General features: G+C 47.8%; 1 protein-coding gene across 2 annotated transcripts in view; it reads left to right on the top strand.

The window, feature by feature from the left end:
- Positions 1-17088, top strand: part of il1rapl1a (interleukin 1 receptor accessory protein-like 1a) — a 172197-nt gene extending 155109 nt beyond the window's left edge. Inside the window, exons 7-12 of one of the 2 annotated variants that reach the window (XM_030343958.1) lie at positions 1321-1453; positions 6192-6337; positions 11187-11333; positions 13273-13443; positions 15052-15096; positions 16024-17088. In XM_030343958.1, coding sequence (XP_030199818.1) covers positions 1321-1453; positions 6192-6337; positions 11187-11333; positions 13273-13443; positions 15052-15096; positions 16024-16745 — 1364 coding nt within the window. In that variant the 3' untranslated portion in view covers positions 16746-17088. The remainder of the gene's footprint in view (positions 1-1320; positions 1454-6191; positions 6338-11186; positions 11334-13272; positions 13444-15051; positions 15097-16023) is intronic. The other variant, XM_030343959.1, reaches the window with a different exon arrangement.
- Positions 17089-20000: the final 2912 nt, after the last annotated feature.

Genomic DNA, 20000 nt, shown 5'->3' with positions numbered 1-20000 from the left:
ACCGTAGGCGTCCTCGCACCTGCCTAATTCAATTTCTCTCGGGGAGAAAATGTGTGAAATAAATTCAGCATTACCAGACGTTTGTTTCTGAATTAAAAAAGGCTATGTTTGAGTTATACAACGGCTGAAGCCGAAGAAGAGTGCAGAGTGGTTTGCGTTTAAAAAGCAGTCAATTCAGAGGCGCACTTGTTTTAATGGAGGGTGACGGTGAAAGGGAGAACGCTGAGCTGGCTGTCTTGCAGCCGCGTCTCTTCCTCTTCCACAGCCGTGAATAAAGCGCACGTATTGAGTCGTCTCCGCCTCTCATATCCAGCCACGGCTCCAAATGAACTAATGGTATTGTCAAGAACCTCCTCATTTCCTCTCGCCCTCCTCCTCCTCCTCTCGCTCTCCCTCTCTCGGTGAGGAGAGCAGATCCCCAGCGCTGTGTGTGTGTGTGTGGGTGTGTGTGTGTGTGTGTGTGTTTGTGTGCGTGTGTGCGTGTGCGTGTGTGTTTTATGAAGCTCCTGAGTGCCTCCCTGTGGTCATCTCTGTTTACTCACCTCCCGAGCCTCGTGCTGCTGGCGAAACAGACCAGTCAAAAGCGGTGGATCGATTGGCCGTGTAGATAGAGAGGGTCAGCCCTCGTACGGTAGCACCGTGGGCAAGCCAGCCAATCAGGGCCCAGCCTGGACTATTGTCCAGGGAGGGTAAGCCACGTTTCAGGGAAACACTTGTTCTGTGCATTCTGTTGCAAGAAACTCCTCAGGGTTTGGAATGTGAGCGTCCGTTAGGTTTTTATAAGTTTAAGTTTTCTCTTTTGTTAAGACTCAGGCTCTCACCTTTGACCCATGCTTTCTCCCCAAAGCTGTAACTGCTGTGTGTGTGTGTGTGTGTGTGTGTGTGTGTGTGTGTGTGTGTGTGCGTGCGTGCGTGCGTGCGTGCGTGCGTGCGTGCGTGCGTGCGTGCGTGCGTGTGTGTGTGTGCGTTTGCGTATGTGCGTGCATTTGTGTGTGAGTGTGTGTGCATGTGTTTGTGTGTGTTTGTTGCAGGCGTTGGTACATGAACATATATATGTGTATATGTATGTGTGAGTGCGTGTGTGCATTTGTACAAAGGGTCAACAGACGTGCAGACAACCATGTTTGACTTGGGTTGTGCGGTACATTAAGACGAGAAGATCTGCATGAATCTCATACTTCTGGACATTGTGCGGTTATAATCGATCCTCGCTGCTGAAAAAACAAGTTCCTCCTACGGCCTTATCCACAAAAACACAAACGCCATTCGCATGTCATCTGAACTTGAGTATGAATAGAGTGTAATTTCCTGTCTCCACAGGAAGTGCCCTGAACCTGACGTGCCGGGCGTTCTTCGGCTACAGCGGGGACGTCAGCCCGCTCACCTACTGGATGAAGGGGGAGAAGTTCATCGAGGACCTGGATGAGGAGCGGGTCCAGGAGACCGACATCAAGTAAGAGACACAGTGCATCGGGGTGGAAACGTTGTCGTTAGCCATTTAAGCACTTCCTGTTAAACACAACATTAGTTTTACCTCCATCTGATTCTTATGCTCTGGTTGTTTAGGGAGAGGGGAAAAAAACGATTCACCAACTGGGTGTCTGGAAGAAAAAATAAAAGGTTTCCAAAATAATAATTGTTTAATCTCTGGGAGGGCCCCTGTGGGAGGTTGTTACAGCAAAGCGTATACTCTGCGGTGGCACAAACAAGCTATTGCAGAGATGAGTGTAGTTTGAGGAAATTATTATACCAGTCTCCATACCAATGTAAAACAATTTGTGACGGCGATTATTCAATTGACTGCATTATTAAATTGACATCATGGGGGTTCTTGACCATGCAACACGTGAAAATCATGACAGAATACAACACAGCACAAGACAGTTCATAATGTGATCAATTCATGTCTATAGCTACCCCCATAGTTAGTAATGTACATTTCTAATGATACCTATTTTTGTCAAAGATGCTCCAGGGTAAACACACAAACATAAAGTACAACTGTGAAAGGAACTACACTGCACACTGATTCACTAGGAGATTCCCATCCATTTTCAAATGACTGAATTACTATTATTGCAAATCAAGAATCCATTATTGCCTTTCAGACACTTACATTACCCTAGATCTACAGGAACAAAGTGCGTGTTTCACAAAGCAGAACAGCACAAGAAGTTCAAACACAAGCTGGAACACACCAATCACAGCTCTGACGTTCCCCTTCGGAAGTGCGCGTCTTTCGGTTCAGTTCCCCGTCTAAACTTTATCAAAATCCCAGAGCACAATTGTTTAACAGTCCAAGTGCAACGCAGCGCCAGACAATAGGCAACAAACAATTCAAGAATTAATGACACGCCGATGAACAACACAAAAAGTGGAGAAGAAAAACAATCACCAGCATACAACGCCACACTACGTTGTGAATAGCAAATAGCCCGGAAGTGCTGGAACTGCGATTGTTTCATCAGCACTCCGATATATACAATGTTTTGATTCATCGGATATTGATCACTGAGCTGTCACTGCGCCCGTGCAGAAGGAAGAAAGTGGCGGGGAGTGCGGCAAGTCGGTGGTGGTGCTAAACGTCGGGTCCCTGTTTCATCATTCCTCTCCCCACATAACCCGAACAAATGTGTCTGGCTGCTGTCTGAAGTTCAAACACGTCTGATCTGCCTGCTCGGCCGGCGCACCACTGAAACAAAGCAAGAGATCATGTCCACTTTGTTCCCCTTTGTAGTCGGGATGTGATCCCGTTCCAAATGTGTCGCACTTAAAATGGACGGATGTCATTTTTTTCCAAATTCCTGGCTTTTATTTCGCACTCCACTTCGTCTCAGGAAATTGAAGCTGCAATCTTTTCGTTGTCGTGTGTGTGTGTGTGTGTCTGTCCGTGCGTGTGTTGTGTTCATGTATGACGTTGTGTGTGTGCGCGCATGTGCATGTCACCTGCACAAGGCCACATTTCGTTGTCTGTGTCTGTTTTTGTCTGTGCGTGTGGTGTGTTTGTGTGTGACATTTTGTCTGTGTGTGTGTGTGTGGATACATCCCCTCTGGCTCACCTATTTGTCTGGTGTATGTTATAGCAAGCAGTGCAGGTCATAGTAGAGTCTCCTTGCCCCACGGGGGGGGGGGGGGGGGGGGGTATGGGGGGCGTTGTAAGGCGCTTTAAAAACAAGTCTATTTCCGCGTGTCCCTCCCCTCACTATAGCCCAGCACATTTAAACAAGTCCATTCCCCGCTCTGTGTGCATATTTCCCATTAGAGGCCCCCGCCGCTGTTTGGAGAAACTGCAGCTCTGGGGAGACAGCCCTGTCAAATACTTAACAACCGCCATTTTTCACACCGCCACCGCTATCGTTATCGTCCGCTCCCTCTCTTGCTCTCTCTCTCTCTCTCTCTCTCTCTCTCTCTCTCTCTCTCTCTCTCTCTCTCTCTCTCCAAGGGGAAAAGGGGAGAGGGAAGGGGGGAGGTAAAGGAGGAGCTGGTCCGTGGTGAGGGTGAGAGGGGTGAGGGGTGCATGTGCAGCGATATGTACACAGCGCCGGAGCTTATATCATCTCAGTGCCAGCACTCCCATCTCCCTATGGGTAATGCTCTCTCTCTCTCTCTCTCTCTCTCTCTCTCTCTCTCTCTCTCTCTCTCTCTCTCTCTCTCTCTCTCTCTCTCTCTCTCTCTCTCTCTCTCTCTCTCTCTCTCTCTCTCTCTCTCTCTCTCTCTCTCTCTCTCTGCTTGTATCCCTCTTTCACTTCCTCATTCCATCAAACCCCTGACCCTGCTCAACCCCGCCTACACAAACAAACACACACACACACACACACACACACAAACACACCACGCACACCCACACGTCAGCGAAGGAGAGGGGTCATCTCTTCAATGATTCATAGCAATATTTCATGCGGCAGATCAATAATGCATTTGATCTTGCATTCCGTATTGTCCGTCCTGCAACCCTGGGCCAGCTGTGATTGAGCCCGTACCCCAACACCTCTCCCATAGAAAAGAAATAGCCATCTGAAGAGGGGTTGGTGGGTGAGGGCAAAAGACTAAGGAAGGGCAGGTGAGCAGTTGCTGGACTAAATGGTAATGCCCTCCTTTGGTTCCTCTCTCCTCTCAGAACTCTTGTTTAGGTTTGGTTCTTGGTATCCTTAGCTCAACAGAGTTCAGGGCGCTCACCCTCAGCTCCATAGCCTAGCGATCAAGAGAATCTCATTCCTATGGAAACAAAAGGCCGAACTTGTGACTTCGGATTTGCGGCACGACATCATGCCATTGTTGTTTATTGCATGCACGGATGGACGTAGGCCTCGCACACAGCCATGAATAAATTAGCCAAACAAAAGTGGCTGAGCGTGATTAGAGAAGCGATCAATATCCTATTGACTCGTCCCACTAAGGCAGGGGGGGGTCGCAGGTGGACTCGGATGAACACAGGAGAGGAATAAGTAAAAATTGACCACTAAATAAGCTAACACTGTGGATTTGCTAATGAGGGAAGTGAGAGAGTGTCAGAGAGAAAAAGAAAAGTGCCTGCATTTGTAGTTTGGAAATACTATCACGGTCGGCTCTGTGGTATTGACAAGAGGACATCACCCAAAGGGCAAACAAAGACAAAGCTCCACAGAGCTCCGCTAATCTTTACAAGGAGCTCGAACATTTCAGGAACATGAGAAATCCAGAGCCTGCTGCAAATGCCGAAACGCCCTGCCTTAGTGTGTGTTTGTGTGTGTGTGTGTGTGTGTGTGTGTGTGTGTGTGTGTGTGTGTGTGTGTGTGTGTGTGTGTGTGTGTGTGTGTGTGTGTGTGTGTGTGTGTGTGTGTGCGTGTGTTTCAGCACAATCTGGATCATTATGTCTTCAGTCACTTCTCACTGGGGGAAAACATGGCATCAAGCATTGGCCGGGCAGACCAACTGCAGCGAGCTCTGCTTGTGTGCTTGTTTGGGCAACATGGCGCTTTAAAGAGCTCTCCTTTCACCAGAGAGACGATTAATCATTGCTTTTTCTTCTTCTCCACCTCCTGCTCCTCCCCCACACCCGGCCACTCCGTGTCACAACAAACTCCGTCGCCGCCACCTCAGCCTTCTCCGCACAAAAGCCAGGCCGATCCACTTTCAATTACCGGCGATGACGAATCTCAGTCGCAGGGTGCCAGCGAGCCGTCCTCGCCGCTCACCAAACGGACTTGTGTTCTCGGAATAAAGAACTCGGAGGAATAGCGGGAAATGTTTCGAGGAGCGGCGGCTACCTCGCTGCACGCCTGGCACTTTGCGTTCTCTTTCCTCACACTCGCAAGTTCAAAATAATCCCGTTCACTTTGCTGTCGCGCAAACACAAACAACACAATGTGCAGCCACCGAACACAAAGGGACAAGAGGCCCTCTTTTCCTGGGTTTGGCTGCTGGGTGTCATCCCCGGGCTGCGGGTGCTGTGAAGGGGGCTGAGTGTGATGCGTGAAGGTTCGAGGGAGCCATGCCACCAAACGCTCTCCTCTATCAGTCCTAACCAGCCCAGTGGGGGACACTCATTTACTTTATGGAATTTAACATTGCCTCCTCCCTGTTACCATGGCAGCCACTATAAAAAGATTCCCTCCTCGTCGCTGTTAGTTGACCCCCTCCGCTACACACGCGGAAAGAGGAGCTCCTTATTGATTTTCATCTCTCATGTGTTGGAATGCAGAGGAGGGAAATTAACATACTGTGAACTACTTACAGCAACGGCTAGGAATATACACTGAATTTACTGCGTCTGTACAGTGGAACCACACTGATGCTTTAGATTGTCGAACCCTGGAGAATTACAGCACAATACGCAACTCCAGACCGAATGCACAGGCATAAATATAAATAATAAAAATACACACGCAATAATAACTAGGCCATCTCACAACAGGACAATGGATCACAAATACATCATTGCTTTACATCGGAGACTTCCTATATTATGTCACTTGAATGCTGTATTACTGTATAGTAGAACGTGGGATTTCAACATGTATTTTTAGTTTGTTTACACATGTGTTCAACAGGTGTTTTTAAAATGTGTTTCCACATGTTTTCCACTTGTGTTTAAATGTATTTAATCGTGTGTTTTAATATGTCCCAACGTGTAATTGAATGTGATTCAGCATGTGTTTCAACATGTGTCTCCGCCGGGGTCCTAACCTGTGCTTGATCCTCTTTGCTGTCAGGGTGGTGAAGGAGCACCTGGGGGAGCAAGAGGTGGCCATCTCCCTGACCATCGAGTCCATCGAGGAGGGGGACCTGGGGAACTACTCCTGCTACGTGGAGAACGGCAACGGCCGGCGCCAGGCCACGGTGCAGCTCTGCAGGCGAGGTGAGAGCTCCCCCCTCCTACGTCCTACCTCGTACCTCCTCCTCCTGCTGCCCTACAGCAGAACGTCGGGGAGGAGACGGCACAGAGCCTGGGCCGGGAACCCACAACCCCAAGGGGCGGAGATGTTATCATGAAGAAGACGCGCTCGCACAGAGAGATGAAGCTAAAGGGGATTGGAATGGGTGCATGTCTTCAGTGGCTGGTCTGCACACGTTGATTTGAAACCTTTACAGAAACCGTTGTTCACAGTTAACTACTGCTGGCTGAGTCGGCCAATTACGGGCCGACAGATCCCAGACTACATTAACTTGGTCGAAACAATTATGAAGCAAAATGAAGTGAAACACCGGTGGGTGACAAATGTTTATGTCTGACGCACACAGCAACCTCTATTATCCCCAAGGCCTCGTGAGTCTGAAGTAGCATTCTGACAACACATTTCCAGACCAGCATAACTACATCTTATTTCCTCTGCAAACCTCCTTCGCCCAAGGACCACTTAGAAAATGTATTCTCTGTCTTTCAGCCAGGATGGATGTATTCCTCTCTCTATCGCCGCCTCTACACCTTCCTCATGTCGTGATTTCTCCCATCACATTTCAAGTGTACGTCGGTGCCCCAGCCGCTTAGGGTTCGGTTTTATCCCCCAAAACCTGTTTTCGGGTGTCTGTGTGGCTCATTTGTGTCTCCCCCAGCAACGCTTGTCTGGAGCTCTCTCCGTCTCGATGGTTTGTCGCTTATCCTAAAGCGATAACTTGACGGCTGTTTAGACGGCAAATTGGTGCTTGGCTCCCTTCTCCCAACAGGCCAGCAAGTCTGGCATACATTTACATAGCCAGGCTCAATGGGTGTGCCCTGCCCCAGCCTTTAACTCAGCCTCTACTGTTGCCTTCTGCTGTCCAATGCTATTGCAACCCCAGTCTCTCTAAAGCCTCTAATTAAATGATATCTCCTCTGTGAAGCGATCACTTTACTTTTTCTCCGGGAGAGACATAAACACCGGCAGAATATTCACTCATCTGTCTACTATCGCTCACTGTTTCGTTACCTCTCCCTCTCTCTCTTTCTCTCTCTCGCCCTCTCGCTCTCTCTATTTCTCTCCCTGTCGCTCTCTCTCTCGCTCTCTCTCTCTCTCTCTCTCTCTCTCTCTCGCTCTCTCTCTCTCTCTCTCTCTCTCTCTCTCTCGCTCTCGCTCTCGCTCTCGCTCTCGCTCTCGCTCTCTCTCTCTCTCGCTCTCTCTCTTTCTCTCTCGCTCTCTCTCTCTCTCGCTCTCTCTCTCTCTCTCTCTCTCTCTGTCATCTCTACACTCCCTCTCCCCTATCTCTCTCCTCATGCTCAGCAACTCATCTCCCAACCCCCAGACCTCTCTCTCCCTCCCTCTCTCACTCCCTCTCTCCCTCCCTCCTCAATCATTATTCAGATGTTTATTTCATGTTTCCCCACCCAGAATGCAGTATTCATAATGCCTCCAGCAGCACTGAGCCTCATATGAGAGATGGAGTGGGGGAGGAGACTCTGAAAGAGGGATGGAGGGCGGGAATGAGATAATGGAGGAGAGAAGGGGGGAGAGAGAGAGAGAGAGAGAGAGAGACTCTGGAAGAGAGATCGGAGAGGGAGAGTGATAGATGGATGGAGGGACTGAAAGAGAAAAGTGGGAGGGAGATGGAGCGAGTGAAAGATGGAAAGAGGAGGACAGGGGGGGGGAGGAGGAGGGGGAGGGAGCGACACTGAAGGGGGAGAGTGACTGAAAGAGAGAGCGACTGAAAGGGATAAGAGGAGGTTGGAGAGGGCCGCTAAAGAGAGGGAAGGCGGGTGGAGAGCGCCCAGAGAGCCCGAAAGAGAGAGCGAGTGAAAGGGAAGGGCAGGGGAGAGGGAGTGTCGATGGACGCCGTGGATCCCTCGAGAGCTCTACAGTAACGGAGCAGGTCAGAGCACCTCCACGGGGTCACGAGAAGAACGCCGTCGCCGATCAGAGGGGATTCAAACCCTTGGGGAAAAAAACATGAAGCGCGACACGTTGCTGAAGCACGGCGTTCGTACGTGCACTTACAAAAATATAACACACACATTAGAACTAATGCGTTGTGTTGAGTACGAGAGAGACCAGGGAGGGGGCGGGGGCGGGGGGGGGGGGGGGGGGGGGTATTGCGGTTGCCATGGCAGCCACAGAAGGCGGGGGAGGGGGGCTCTTCTGGAGCGGTAGGCGATGACAGAGATATAAGGCGCACCTGTTCTGGCTGAGCCAGCCAGGTAAACGCTGCTTTAATTCATAACATAACTCATCCCCCACCACCACCACCACCATCCACCATCCAACATCCAACACCACCCACCCCCCCCCCCCCTCCCCCCCCCCCCCCCCATAAACCGGCTCTCTTCAGGGAAGCTGGGGAGAAGGGGAGAGGGAGGCAGAGGGGAGAGGAAGATGAAAGAGGGAAAGGGAAGTAAAAGGGAAGAAACTGAGTGTGCTGAAAGAGTCAGCCGAGGAGGAGGAGGAGGAGGAGGAGGAGGAGGAGGAGGAGGAGGAGGAGGAGGAGGAGGATGAAGAGGTGCAGTATGGACTGGAGAGAGGAGGTTTTTTTTTTAGTAAGCAGTAGAAAAACAGAGTCACCATTTTGTAACTAAACTTTTCCCCGGTCCTTTTTTACACAGAGACAGCTGGAGCCATGTTGTTGATTGCCAATCCGGAAAAATAAATCATCTTAACTTACACACACATACGTACACATGCCTGCACACACTCACTCACATTCGCTCAGACACGCACACACTCACACGCACACACACTCACACACACACACACACACACACACACACACACACACACACACACACACACACACACACACACACATACACACATACACACACAAACACACACTTGGGTCGCACTCGCTCGGGTTTTTCGCTCATTTCTCTCCCCGTTTTAGACCTCACGTCTAATTAATTATGGAAATAGCCGTATCTTGGCTGTGGGCCAGAAACCACCATGACTGTGAGAGTTAAACTCTGCAGTAGAGTCTTTCTTTCTTTCTTTTATTCATTACACAATTAATTTAAAAAGTAGATATCTTTGGGGGTGGGAGAGTTAAGGCCTAGCATGAAATTCCAGAGCAGTCAGACATATCACCTATGTGTCACTGATGTCCCTGTGTCAATACCCTTATTGGATGGAAACAAATGGCGAAAGGTTGGGATGGAAACAAACGGCTGAGGCCTTTCTGTGTACAATCAACGTGCAGACAAGAGTGCCTCAATCTTTTGCAATTATATATCTTTTCTTTTGTAATTAGGGGTCCGAGCAGCGAAGCTGCTTGGTCCAATATTGTTTCTGTAACGGTTTTTATTCCCCTCAAATTCTGTAAAAGTCATACTGCAGCCCCGTAAGTTGTGGTACTGCACCCAAAGGTGGCGCTAGTGTACTCAGAAAATCATGAATTAGGCTTATTTCTCCTCACCAGATTGACCTGGACTAAAAATTCTTTCAGAATATTAATCTAAGCTAAACCAATACATTTGGAGCAGTTAGACCATTTTCCTTATCTAACCATTTTGTTATTGTATAAAAAACATACGACAATTATTAGGTGGATACCAATACCCCCCACTACCCATAAACCCAAATTGTGGTACTGCAAACAAAGGTGGCGCTATTTAAGAATAATTATGAACTAGCCTTATTTCTCCTTACCAGATTGACCTGGACATATATATTTTTCACCCTATTTTTCACCCCTTTTTCACCCTGGTCTTCTGCTCTAAAAATGTTTAATTTTCCCACAATTTCATAGAAAAGCCAAACGTCCACAGTATCAACCCATTTTGCCTATATGACCATTTTGTTATTGTATAACTACCATACGGCTATTATTAGGTGGACACCATTAACAGTGCACATTTTCAGATCTATGCTCTTTTAAGAAAGCCATTAATTCTCTTGTGAAATGTGTGCTTGGAGTTTTCTTGATGTTGTGTGCTTATCAATAGACATTTTGACCATGTGAATGAGGCTTCATGCAGTTCAGGAATATCAGTGTCTCAATGTGATAATGCTGTGTACTGGTGAACCTTAGGTTGAGAGTTTGAATCCTGATTAGAGCATTATGAACAAGCTGAACATGACATTCTGTCATTAAAGAAACACAACATTGAACAGCACTTGAAATTCATCAGTCAATCAACATTCCGGCTCATTAGTTTCCAGGAATTGGACTGCCAAGACACAGTATGGCATTAGGGGAACTTCTTCGTTAACCATTTTTCCTTCATAATTGCGAAATGTGGGCTTGGAGGTTTCTGGATGTTGTATGCTTATCAATATACATCTTGACCATGTGAATGAGGCTGCAGTTCAGGTTCATTAGTGGCTCAATGGGATAATGCCTTGTACAGTTGATCCTTAGGTTGAGAGGTTGGAATCCAGTGGTACTGCACCTTAAAACAAGCTGAACATGAACTTCGGCCATTACTTTGCAGTTCACCTGAAAGCCGAGGCACAGTATTGCATTAAGTGGAACATCTTCTTCAACATCTTTCCTTCATAATTATTTGCCATATTTATATATCTTCCATTAGTGTGTTCTCGACTTTTAATTTTGCTCGGACCCCGTTAATCACCGCTTGCGGTCATATTTATATCTTTGTGTTTGCGTGTGTGTGTGTGTGTGTGTGTGTGTGTGCATCTTTGTGTGTGTGTGTCTGCGTGTACTTCTGTGTGTGCGTGTGTGTGTGTGTGTGTGTGTGTGTGTGTGTGTGTGTGTGTGTGTGTGTGTGTGTGTGTGTGTGTGTGTGTGCGTGTGTGTGTGTGTGTGTGTGTGTGTGTGTGTGTGTGCCTGTGTTCTCCCCCCAGCGGAGCTCATGTACACAGTGGAGCTGGCGGGGGGTCTGGGAGCCATCCTGCTGCTGCTCGTATTCCTCATCTCCCTCTACAAATGCTACAGGATCGAGCTCATGCTCTTCTACCGGAGGAACTTTGGCAGCGAGGACGTGGACGGAGGTGAGGACGCAACAAAGATAGTCTCTCTCTCTCTCTCTCTCTCTGTCTCTCTCTCTCTCTCTCTCTCTCTCTCTCTCTCTCTCTCTCTCTCTCTCTCTCTCTCTCTCTCTCTCTCTCTGTCTCTCTCTCTCTCTCTCTCTCTCTCTCTCTCTCTTCCCTCTCTCTTTTTCTCTACAATGCAGCCAATTTTTCCTTGTTTCCATGCCATCTTTTCCATACCTTAGGTGTCGAATAATGTGTGTTAGTGCGTGCGTTGCATGTGCGTGCGTGCGTGCGTGCGTGTGTGCCCGTGCGTGTGTTGTACGTTACAGCCTCTATTTACAAACCGCCTCTCTGCTAGAAAGGGACGGCAACTCTTTGCAAAATCTTCCTGACGGCGTCCCCATTTCTTCTCTTTCACTCTCTATCTCTCTCTCCATCTGTCTGCACAGCACTCTATCTATCATAGTTTCTATCTCTCTCTCAAACTCACACTGACACTCACACACACACACACACCCTCGCCATAGGTACACACAAACGTATGTCCACGGACACACCAAGGCTGTGCCGTGGCCGTGCACGTTCACGTACATGTGCACCTGCACGTACAAATGAGTGTGTGTGTGTGTGTGTGTGTGTGTGTGTGTGTGTGTGTGTGTGTGTGTGTGTGTGTGTGTGTGTGTGTGTGTGTGTGTGTGTGTGTGTGTGTGTGTGTGTTTTTGTATGCGGTGCGGAGGGAGCTGCATGTGGATGGGGAAAGAGGGGAGACAGTTTTTCAATTTGTTGCCTATTTAAAAAGAGATCAGTCTCAATATGTCATGGAATGATGCCCAGATTCGACCACGGACAGCCGGGTACCGGGACGAGGAGCGGGGGAGGTGTGTGTGGAGGGGTCTGGGGGTGTGTGTATGTGGGCGTGGGGGGATGGGCGCGATCCCTGGAGGACATCCCCGAAGAGTGAACAGATGGAAATTGAATCGCCACTTTTTGTTTTCCACCTGAAATGCGGTTTGCTTCTAGATTTTCCGTCGCAGCGTTTGTGTTTTATTGTTTGTAGTCTGGGGTTGTTGTTTTTTGTTCTGGTTCCTAGATTCATTACCTCCCTGCTCCGTTCAGCACTTTCCCACTTTTGCGTTTGTTTTCTGAATGATTCCAGCCAGACGGAGTTGCGAATCAGAGGGATCCTTTTCCCGCGGTGTTGTGTGAATTATCCATACAAAACAGACTGTTTTGTTGACTCAAAACTTTCCCATGAATAAGTCAGACCACCGAGGGGGCCTCACCGCTAGACGTTTGCCGTTTTTTTTCACTTGCAGACTTGTAGAGGTGGCTAATTTGCCAGGTCGTTTTTACACTCATTTGAAGGCAGTGTTTGATGTCTGGATCACCGTGCTGTCGATCGCGGGCCCGGGCCTCTCCGGCGCCTTTCAAAAGCTCTTCCAGGGCCCCTCAAAGAACCAGAGAAAACCGTCTGGCTCCCTCTCTGGATGACCCACATTCAGCAGTTTCCACTGAACGTAATGACTAGCACTTGTTCCTGACGTGCCATCTCCGGACTGTTTGTTGCTGCTGGCGGTTATTATTCTCTTTTGCGCAATATTGAGACATAGGGCAATGAGAGATTGTGTTTGTGGTAAGTGTTTGTGTGGATGGGTGGGGTTGTGTGTGTGTGTGCGTGTGTGTATGCGTGTGTGTGTGTCTGTGCGTGTGTGTGTATGTTTGCGCGTGTGTTTGTGTGTGTGTGTGTGTGTGTGTGTGTGTGTGTGTGTGTGTGTGTGTGTGTGTGTGTGTGTGTGTGTGTGTGTGTGTGTGTGTGTGTGTGTGTGTGTGTGTCTGTATGTGTGTGCATGTGAAGTAAGAAGGGTGGTTATGCGCTACAGGTTCGGTAAAGTATAACTTTCTTCCTTTTTTGTCTCTCAGTCTAATGTTCTTTCTCTGATGTTTCCGTGTCGCCTAGACAACAAGGACTACGACGCCTACCTGTCTTACACCAAGGTGGACCCCGACCAGTGGAGCCAGGAGACCCGGGAGGAGGAGCGCTTTGCCCTGGAGATCCTGCCGGACGTCCTGGAGAAACACTACGGATACAAGCTCTTCATCCCCGACCGGGACCTCATCCCCACAGGAAGTAAGGACCTAGCCCAGGGTGTCTGCGTGTGTACCTTTGTGTGTGTTTTTGCATGTGTGTGAGGGTCTGTGCATGTGCCTCTGTGTGTGTGTGTGTATGTGTGTGTGTGTGTGTGTGTCTGTGTGTGTGTGTGTGTGTGTGTGTGTGTGTGTGTGTGTGTGTGTGTGTGTGTGTCTGTGAGTGTGTGTGTGTGTGTGTGTGTGTGTGTGTGTGTGTGTGTGTGTGTGTGTGTGTGTGTGTGTGTGTGTGTGTGTGTGTGTGTGTGTGCATGCGTGTGTGTGTGTGTGTGTGTGTGTGTGTGTGTGTGTGTGTGTGTGTGTGTGTGTGTGTCTGCATTGTGTGTGTGTGTGTGTGTATGTGTGTGTGTGTGTGTGTGTGTGTGTATGTGCATACATAATGTATTCATAAATGCACTTGTTGGTAGTTGTCTCCTCATTAGCATTGCTGTTAACTTGCTGTTGCATTGCTTACATGTCTTAGTCTTAGAGGCTACTCTGTTTGTCTTTAGTCTTGTGTGTCTGCGTCATGTGTCTCATGTTTGAACATAAAAGTTCTCACAGGGCGTAGAATGCATTAAAAATAAAAAATGCATTAAATAGGCAAATATATGAATGCAAAGGCAAAACTGAATCTTAGCTAAGCTTTGGCAAAGTACACATGGTACCCACTGAGATGAATGCATAATTTTCTTTGGAAATGCCCTTATAGTTTATTGTATTTGTTTTTGTATCATTATTTCCGGTCTCCAGCAGAGTATTTCCACCTTGTTTACTCCCAGCCAACTACGGGCACAGCGTTGCTGGAAATGTGTAATGCGGAGCTGATATGCACTCATCGCGTTGCCTCAGCTCTTTATTCGGGGCATAAGTAATGCATGAGGATTCTTTGTGAACGTATTCCCCGCGCGCTGCGGCACTGCTTAGCTTGTAGGTGCTAAAGTGGTAAAGAGCGAGCGCTAGTTAGCGGCCATGCTCCGTGTTTATAGGCTTCATGTTGACGAGCTGATCGTAAAAAGAAATAACTGCGTCCTCATTGGTCCAGACAGAATTAAATATCCATGCGAAATCAGCAGCGGCAGCGAGCCCAGCTGTGTTATCCAACTCCGTCCTTTAATCAAAGAAAGAATTGCCGCCGGCTTAAATGGCGGGGCAAATTACAGTCAATGATTTCCAATCAGGGTGATGATGTATGGTTGAGGTTGGGGGCGTGTCTAAGACTGTGTACAGCGGGTTTCTGTTTGTATGTGGGTGACTAGGGTGGTGGGTGGATAGGGACCGGGGAGGTTGCACGTGTGTGTGTGTGTGTGTGTGTGTGTGTGTGTGTGTGTGTGTGTGTGTGTGTGTGTGTGTGTGTGTGTGTGTGTGTGTGTGTGTGTGTGTGTGTGTGTGTGTGTGTGTGTGTAGACCCGCATGTCTGCGTGTGTGTGTGTTTTGTGTGTGAGTGCACCTGCGGGTCTGTAGGTGTGTGTGAGTGTATGCGTGTTTGTGTCTGCATCGGCGAGTGTGTGTGTGTCTGTGTCGGCGTGCGTGTGTATGCGAATGCCGTGATTGCAGCTCTGAAGTGCCCTCCTTGTGACCTGAGTTTGAACGTTGCCATGTTTATGTTTAGGTCTCTCCAATGAGCATTACCAGGATGACACTCGACTGCTTGGAGGTACTCTCCCTTAGCCCCTTCCTTCTGTATGAGACGCCTCCCATGACCCCTGAAGGGACCCTAGTCTTTGGTACCGATCACACAGAAAAGCCGATGCAGACGCTTCAGAGATGCCGTGGCAGAGCACTTTGAGAGACCCTTTGGGGGGCTGCGTAAGCAAATTGTGCCATTTAAAACATTTTTACCGTTTAACAGTGAAAATGTACTCAACAAGAGCCAAGCTGTATAAACATTATTATCCTTATTCTACTGGAATTAGCTTCTGTACGTTTTTGGGCATTTAGTCACATCTTCTTTCCGCTGCTTTAAGTTTAAGTGCGGTAAAAAAAGAAAAAGACAGACAAATGCGCAGTGCCTCGCGAGAAATCAGCTCAGCACAGTTCGGATCCATAGGAAAACAATTGTGAGGCGGCCGAGCGTTCTGTGTGATCGGCCCCTGACACTTCTGTGTGTGAGCAGAAACAACAAGCTTAGCACCTAGACATCATCAGGATGTGTAACTCTTATCAAACCCCATCCTTCATCTCCAAATCCTTGTAGTTTGACTCTGTGTTTGTTGGTTGGCACCCTTGTGTGCCTTGCATGGCCTTGCACATGTTCAAACGTAGCCACATCTGTAATACACACCCAGTAAACACTGACGGATTGACTTCAAAGGGTTCGATCTCAGGAAATGAGCAGATACCGAAGATAAGAGCTAGCTTGCGCTCCCTCCGATTAGACTACATATTTGTGTCCTTGTGATAATCGTCGTCTCGTGTTTTATGTGGTTCAACGTGTCATTGTCTCCACGTGTTTTCTTTCGTCTCATGAAACACACCACCAGCTCAAGCTTAAATCACCCCATTCCCGGAACTCCATCCATCCGTCCTCCATTGCCTTCTCTCGTGCCGCCCTCCCTCACGGTGTGGTTTGTGGTTTCCTCAGCCTACATCGAGGACGTGGCCCGCTGCGTGGACCAGAGCAAGCGGCTCATCATCGTCATGACGCCCAACTATGTGGTGCGCCGCGGCTGGAGCATCTTCGAGCTGGAGACGCGGCTGCGCAACATGCTGGTGACGGGCGAGATCAAGGTGATCCTGATCGAGTGCGCCGAGCTGCGCGGCATCATGAACTACCAGGAGGTGGAGGCGCTCAAGCACACCATCAAGACCCTCACCGTCATCAAGTGGCACGGCCCTAAGAGCAACAAGCTCAGCTCCAAGTTCTGGAAGCAGCTGCAGTACGAGATGCCCTTCCGCCGCACGGAGCCCATGCTGAGCCACGAGCCCGCCCTGGACGTCAGCGAGCAGGGCCCCTTCGGCGAGCTGCAGACCGTCTCCGCCATCTCCATGGCCGCCGCCACCTCAACCGCCATGGCCACCGCCCACCCAGAGCTGCGCTCGTCCTTCCACAACACCTACCACACCAGCATGCGGCAGAAACACTACTACCGCAGCTACGAGTACGACATCCCTCCCGGCGGCACCCTGCCCACGCTCTCCTCCCTGGGCAACCAGCACACCTACTGCAACATCCCCCTGACGCTGCTCAACGGCCAGAGGCCCCCGGGGAAGAGCCGCGAGCACAGCCTGGAGGAGGCCCACGCCAACAACGCCATGCTGCCGCTGCTGCCCCGCGAGACCAGCATCTCCAGCGTCATCTGGTAGCCAGAGATGGAAACCGGCGGCGGCGGCGGTGGTGGTGGTGGTGGTGGTGGTGGTGGCGGTGACAGTGGTGGTAGTGGTGGTGGTGGTGGCCGTGGTGGAGCCAGGATCACACAGGGGCACGTTGATGCAGGGTTGAGGGGCGCCAACGGCATGGGGCAGTGCTGGAAGAAGGTGGGGGAGTGGGGAGGGTGGAGGTGGAAGTCACGTTTTGGAAGGGTGGAAACAAAGTTGGGTCGTTTTTTCGGTAAAAACGTGGATGACTCGCGGACAGTGAGGAAACGGGGAGAGGTTTGGAGTCGCTTGTTTTCTATCGGACGAGGAGGAACTATAAGCGCCCGCGGGATCGGGGATGGGGATGGGGATGGGTGGGGTAAACTCGGGGTAGGGCGGGGTGCGGTTGTAGGTGGGGCGAACCCAGGTTCTCTTGGTTTGTCGAGTGGATGACTGCTATATTACAGGACATGTTTGTTTTGTACAAGGGAACAGTGGTACAATCTCACACGCTGTCGTACTCTGTGGTCGACCGGCCGTTTCTTTACTACTAATGAGGAAGGAACTCTCCCATAAACTCGGAAAGATAATAAACACACACACACACACACACACGATACAGACACAACATGGCACTTGTGCACATGGAAGCAAGCAACCACGGGAACACACACACACACACACGTGTGTACACCGAGTTGTGCACCCATACAAACTACAGGAAAACAGGGTCTTGTACATATTTCAACTTTATTTGTAGCATCAGTGTCTTCCTGTTGTTTTTTTAATCAATCATGTTTCTTGCCTTCTCTACTGTTTGACCTTGCTTCAAAACGTCACACAGAGTTGTATTTCTTTTGTCTTCTCTTCTTATTTCTTGTTTTTTAACTTTACTTTTCTGCGCTTATTCGTGACACCGGTATGTTTTGTACCCGCGCTGGTCTCATGTTCTCGTTTGTTTCATTCTTTCTTTTTTGATTTGGACATGACTTTGTGTAGCTTAAGAAGAAAAAAAAAGTTTTAACACATTTTGAGTATTGCCTGGACATTTTTAAGGAGCTTCGAGGAGCCGAAACTTCTTTTTGTTTACCTGTACAAGGTGTAATCTAGTTTAAAAGAAAACACTCTTTAAAAATAAATCATAGAATATGCAAAAAGAAGGAGAAGCTGAGACGCAACATATTGTGGGACGGAGAGAGAGAGAGAGAGCGAGAGAGAGAGAGAGAGAGTGCTAAAGACAGAGAGAGGGGAGAAAGGTTGCAATACACTGCAAGACCTAAACTGACACAAGACTCTCGGAAGCTTCATATTTTCTATTGAAACAAGCAGCCCTGCTGTTTTAGCGTAATAGTGAAATGCCTCACCTTAAAAAGAAATCTGTAGATTATTTTAAAAAAAGAATTATATTTTTATAACAAAAAAGGTTTGCTTGAGAAGTCATTCTTATTTGCATTTCATCTCTCATGGAAAGAGGAGTTGTGTATTAGTGTTATGATGGTTTTGTACACTACTTTGCATTGTGGTTTCTGGTTTGTTGAGATGATACGTTGGATTTGAGTCCCACATGAGAAAAAATTGTCCTCTACGATTATAGATACAATGTGATTACAAGGGTGATCACATTTTCAATGTTTCTGTTTTTTTTTAAGCATACAATTCCCATCCCGAGAATTGATTGGTTGATATGGATAGTTCATGTTTAAGGAAAGAAAAAAGAATACATTTGTGTTTTGAAAGACTTTTTTTTATTATATTTGAAGGTGTGATTTCTGAGTATGCATAGCAAATAGATATGTATTCTATATATAATATAGATATTTATATAAATATATAAACACGATTTTCACTTGGAAAGAAATGTCTATCTTTATAGAAACACAGTCATTATCAGTTGCCCTTACTTTCTCACTGCACATTAAAAACATTGATCTCCTCTGGATGTTTCCATTATGTGTCGATTTTCGCCAGTCATTGGCAGTTGTTCACATCCACTCCTTCACATACTGAAAAGCACTCACAAAATTCCATATTAATATTCAGATGAATGACGTTTTAATTGAGATTGTGTCAGTGGTATTTCCTGGCATGTTTGATGTTATTGACATGTTTTGAGAAAAATCAAACAACATTCTACAACTAAGCAAAATATGAATGATTGAAAGCAAAGAAAAAAGACACAACTTTTGAACTCGAAAGCAAGAAAAAGGAGTAAATAAAGAAGCGTTTTACTGTTCCCAAGTTAACTGCTGTTCAACTGCTTCAAATAAAAAACTTTTTTTTTGCATTTTTCTTTGTTTTGCTTGACCCAAACAAAAACCTTTTTATTATTATTTATTATCTTTGACAAATTGAGTTAATGTATTTTTTGTCAACTATGTGCCAAGTCAGTTCCTATGTTGTTTACTACAATGAACAGCAGCAAGAGGAGAAATGGGTACCGCCCAATTGAGGAACATGTTTTCTTTTTAGGTAGCCAAAATAAACAGCTCATTTTGATAGCAATCTATATAAACACACACAGCATACAAACGCCTGATAGCCTAATTATGGCAGAGTCTCACGTCAACAGAATCAACAGGAACACTCAGCCCAACAAATTTACCTAATAAAGCCTAAGAATAACAATAGGTGAGTGCCGCATGCAGCACTCCCCTAATTATCCATCACACACATACTGACAACAAACAATCACAAAGCAAATATAAGACCCCAAATAATTCAATCATGTCCCTTACCTTATAACCCCTAACACACCCACACACAACTCACACACACACACACACACACACACACACACACACACACACACACACACACACACACACACACACGACACACTCTAGCACACTCCACCTCCATCGTTACCGTACTCTCACTCTCTCTCATAGTATTCTCGTTTATCTTCATCCCAACCCCGAGCACACACCTTGGCCTGAGGGTATGCTGTTAGTATGTAACATGCACGCCATGTTGGCTCACCATTGGCTGAAACTGTTCTCCTGTAATGACTTGATTGGTTATTCCAGCCCCCTGCTCCTACCGCTTGGCAGACTATGAAATGAAAAGTCGAGTCACCCGTGTGGCCTTGTGTCCAGAATTCTAATATATGATTCCAGTCTCCAAACAGCCCCAATAATCAGGGCAGTGCCGGGTGGATGAGGAGGGTTTATGGGATGTCACTCACCTCCAGCAACCCCTTGTTGTTATGGGAAATCTACTACTCCACCACAGCTGCTGCTCACTTTAACCCTCGTCCCTCAAGAG

The sequence above is a fragment of the Gadus morhua genome, chromosome 20 (genome assembly GCF_902167405.1).
Source record: "Gadus morhua chromosome 20, gadMor3.0, whole genome shotgun sequence".
NCBI classification, from domain to species: domain Eukaryota; kingdom Metazoa; phylum Chordata; class Actinopteri; order Gadiformes; family Gadidae; genus Gadus; species Gadus morhua.
The sequence above is the reverse complement of the archived record's forward strand: the minus strand, read 5'-3'. Positions and strand labels throughout refer to the sequence as shown.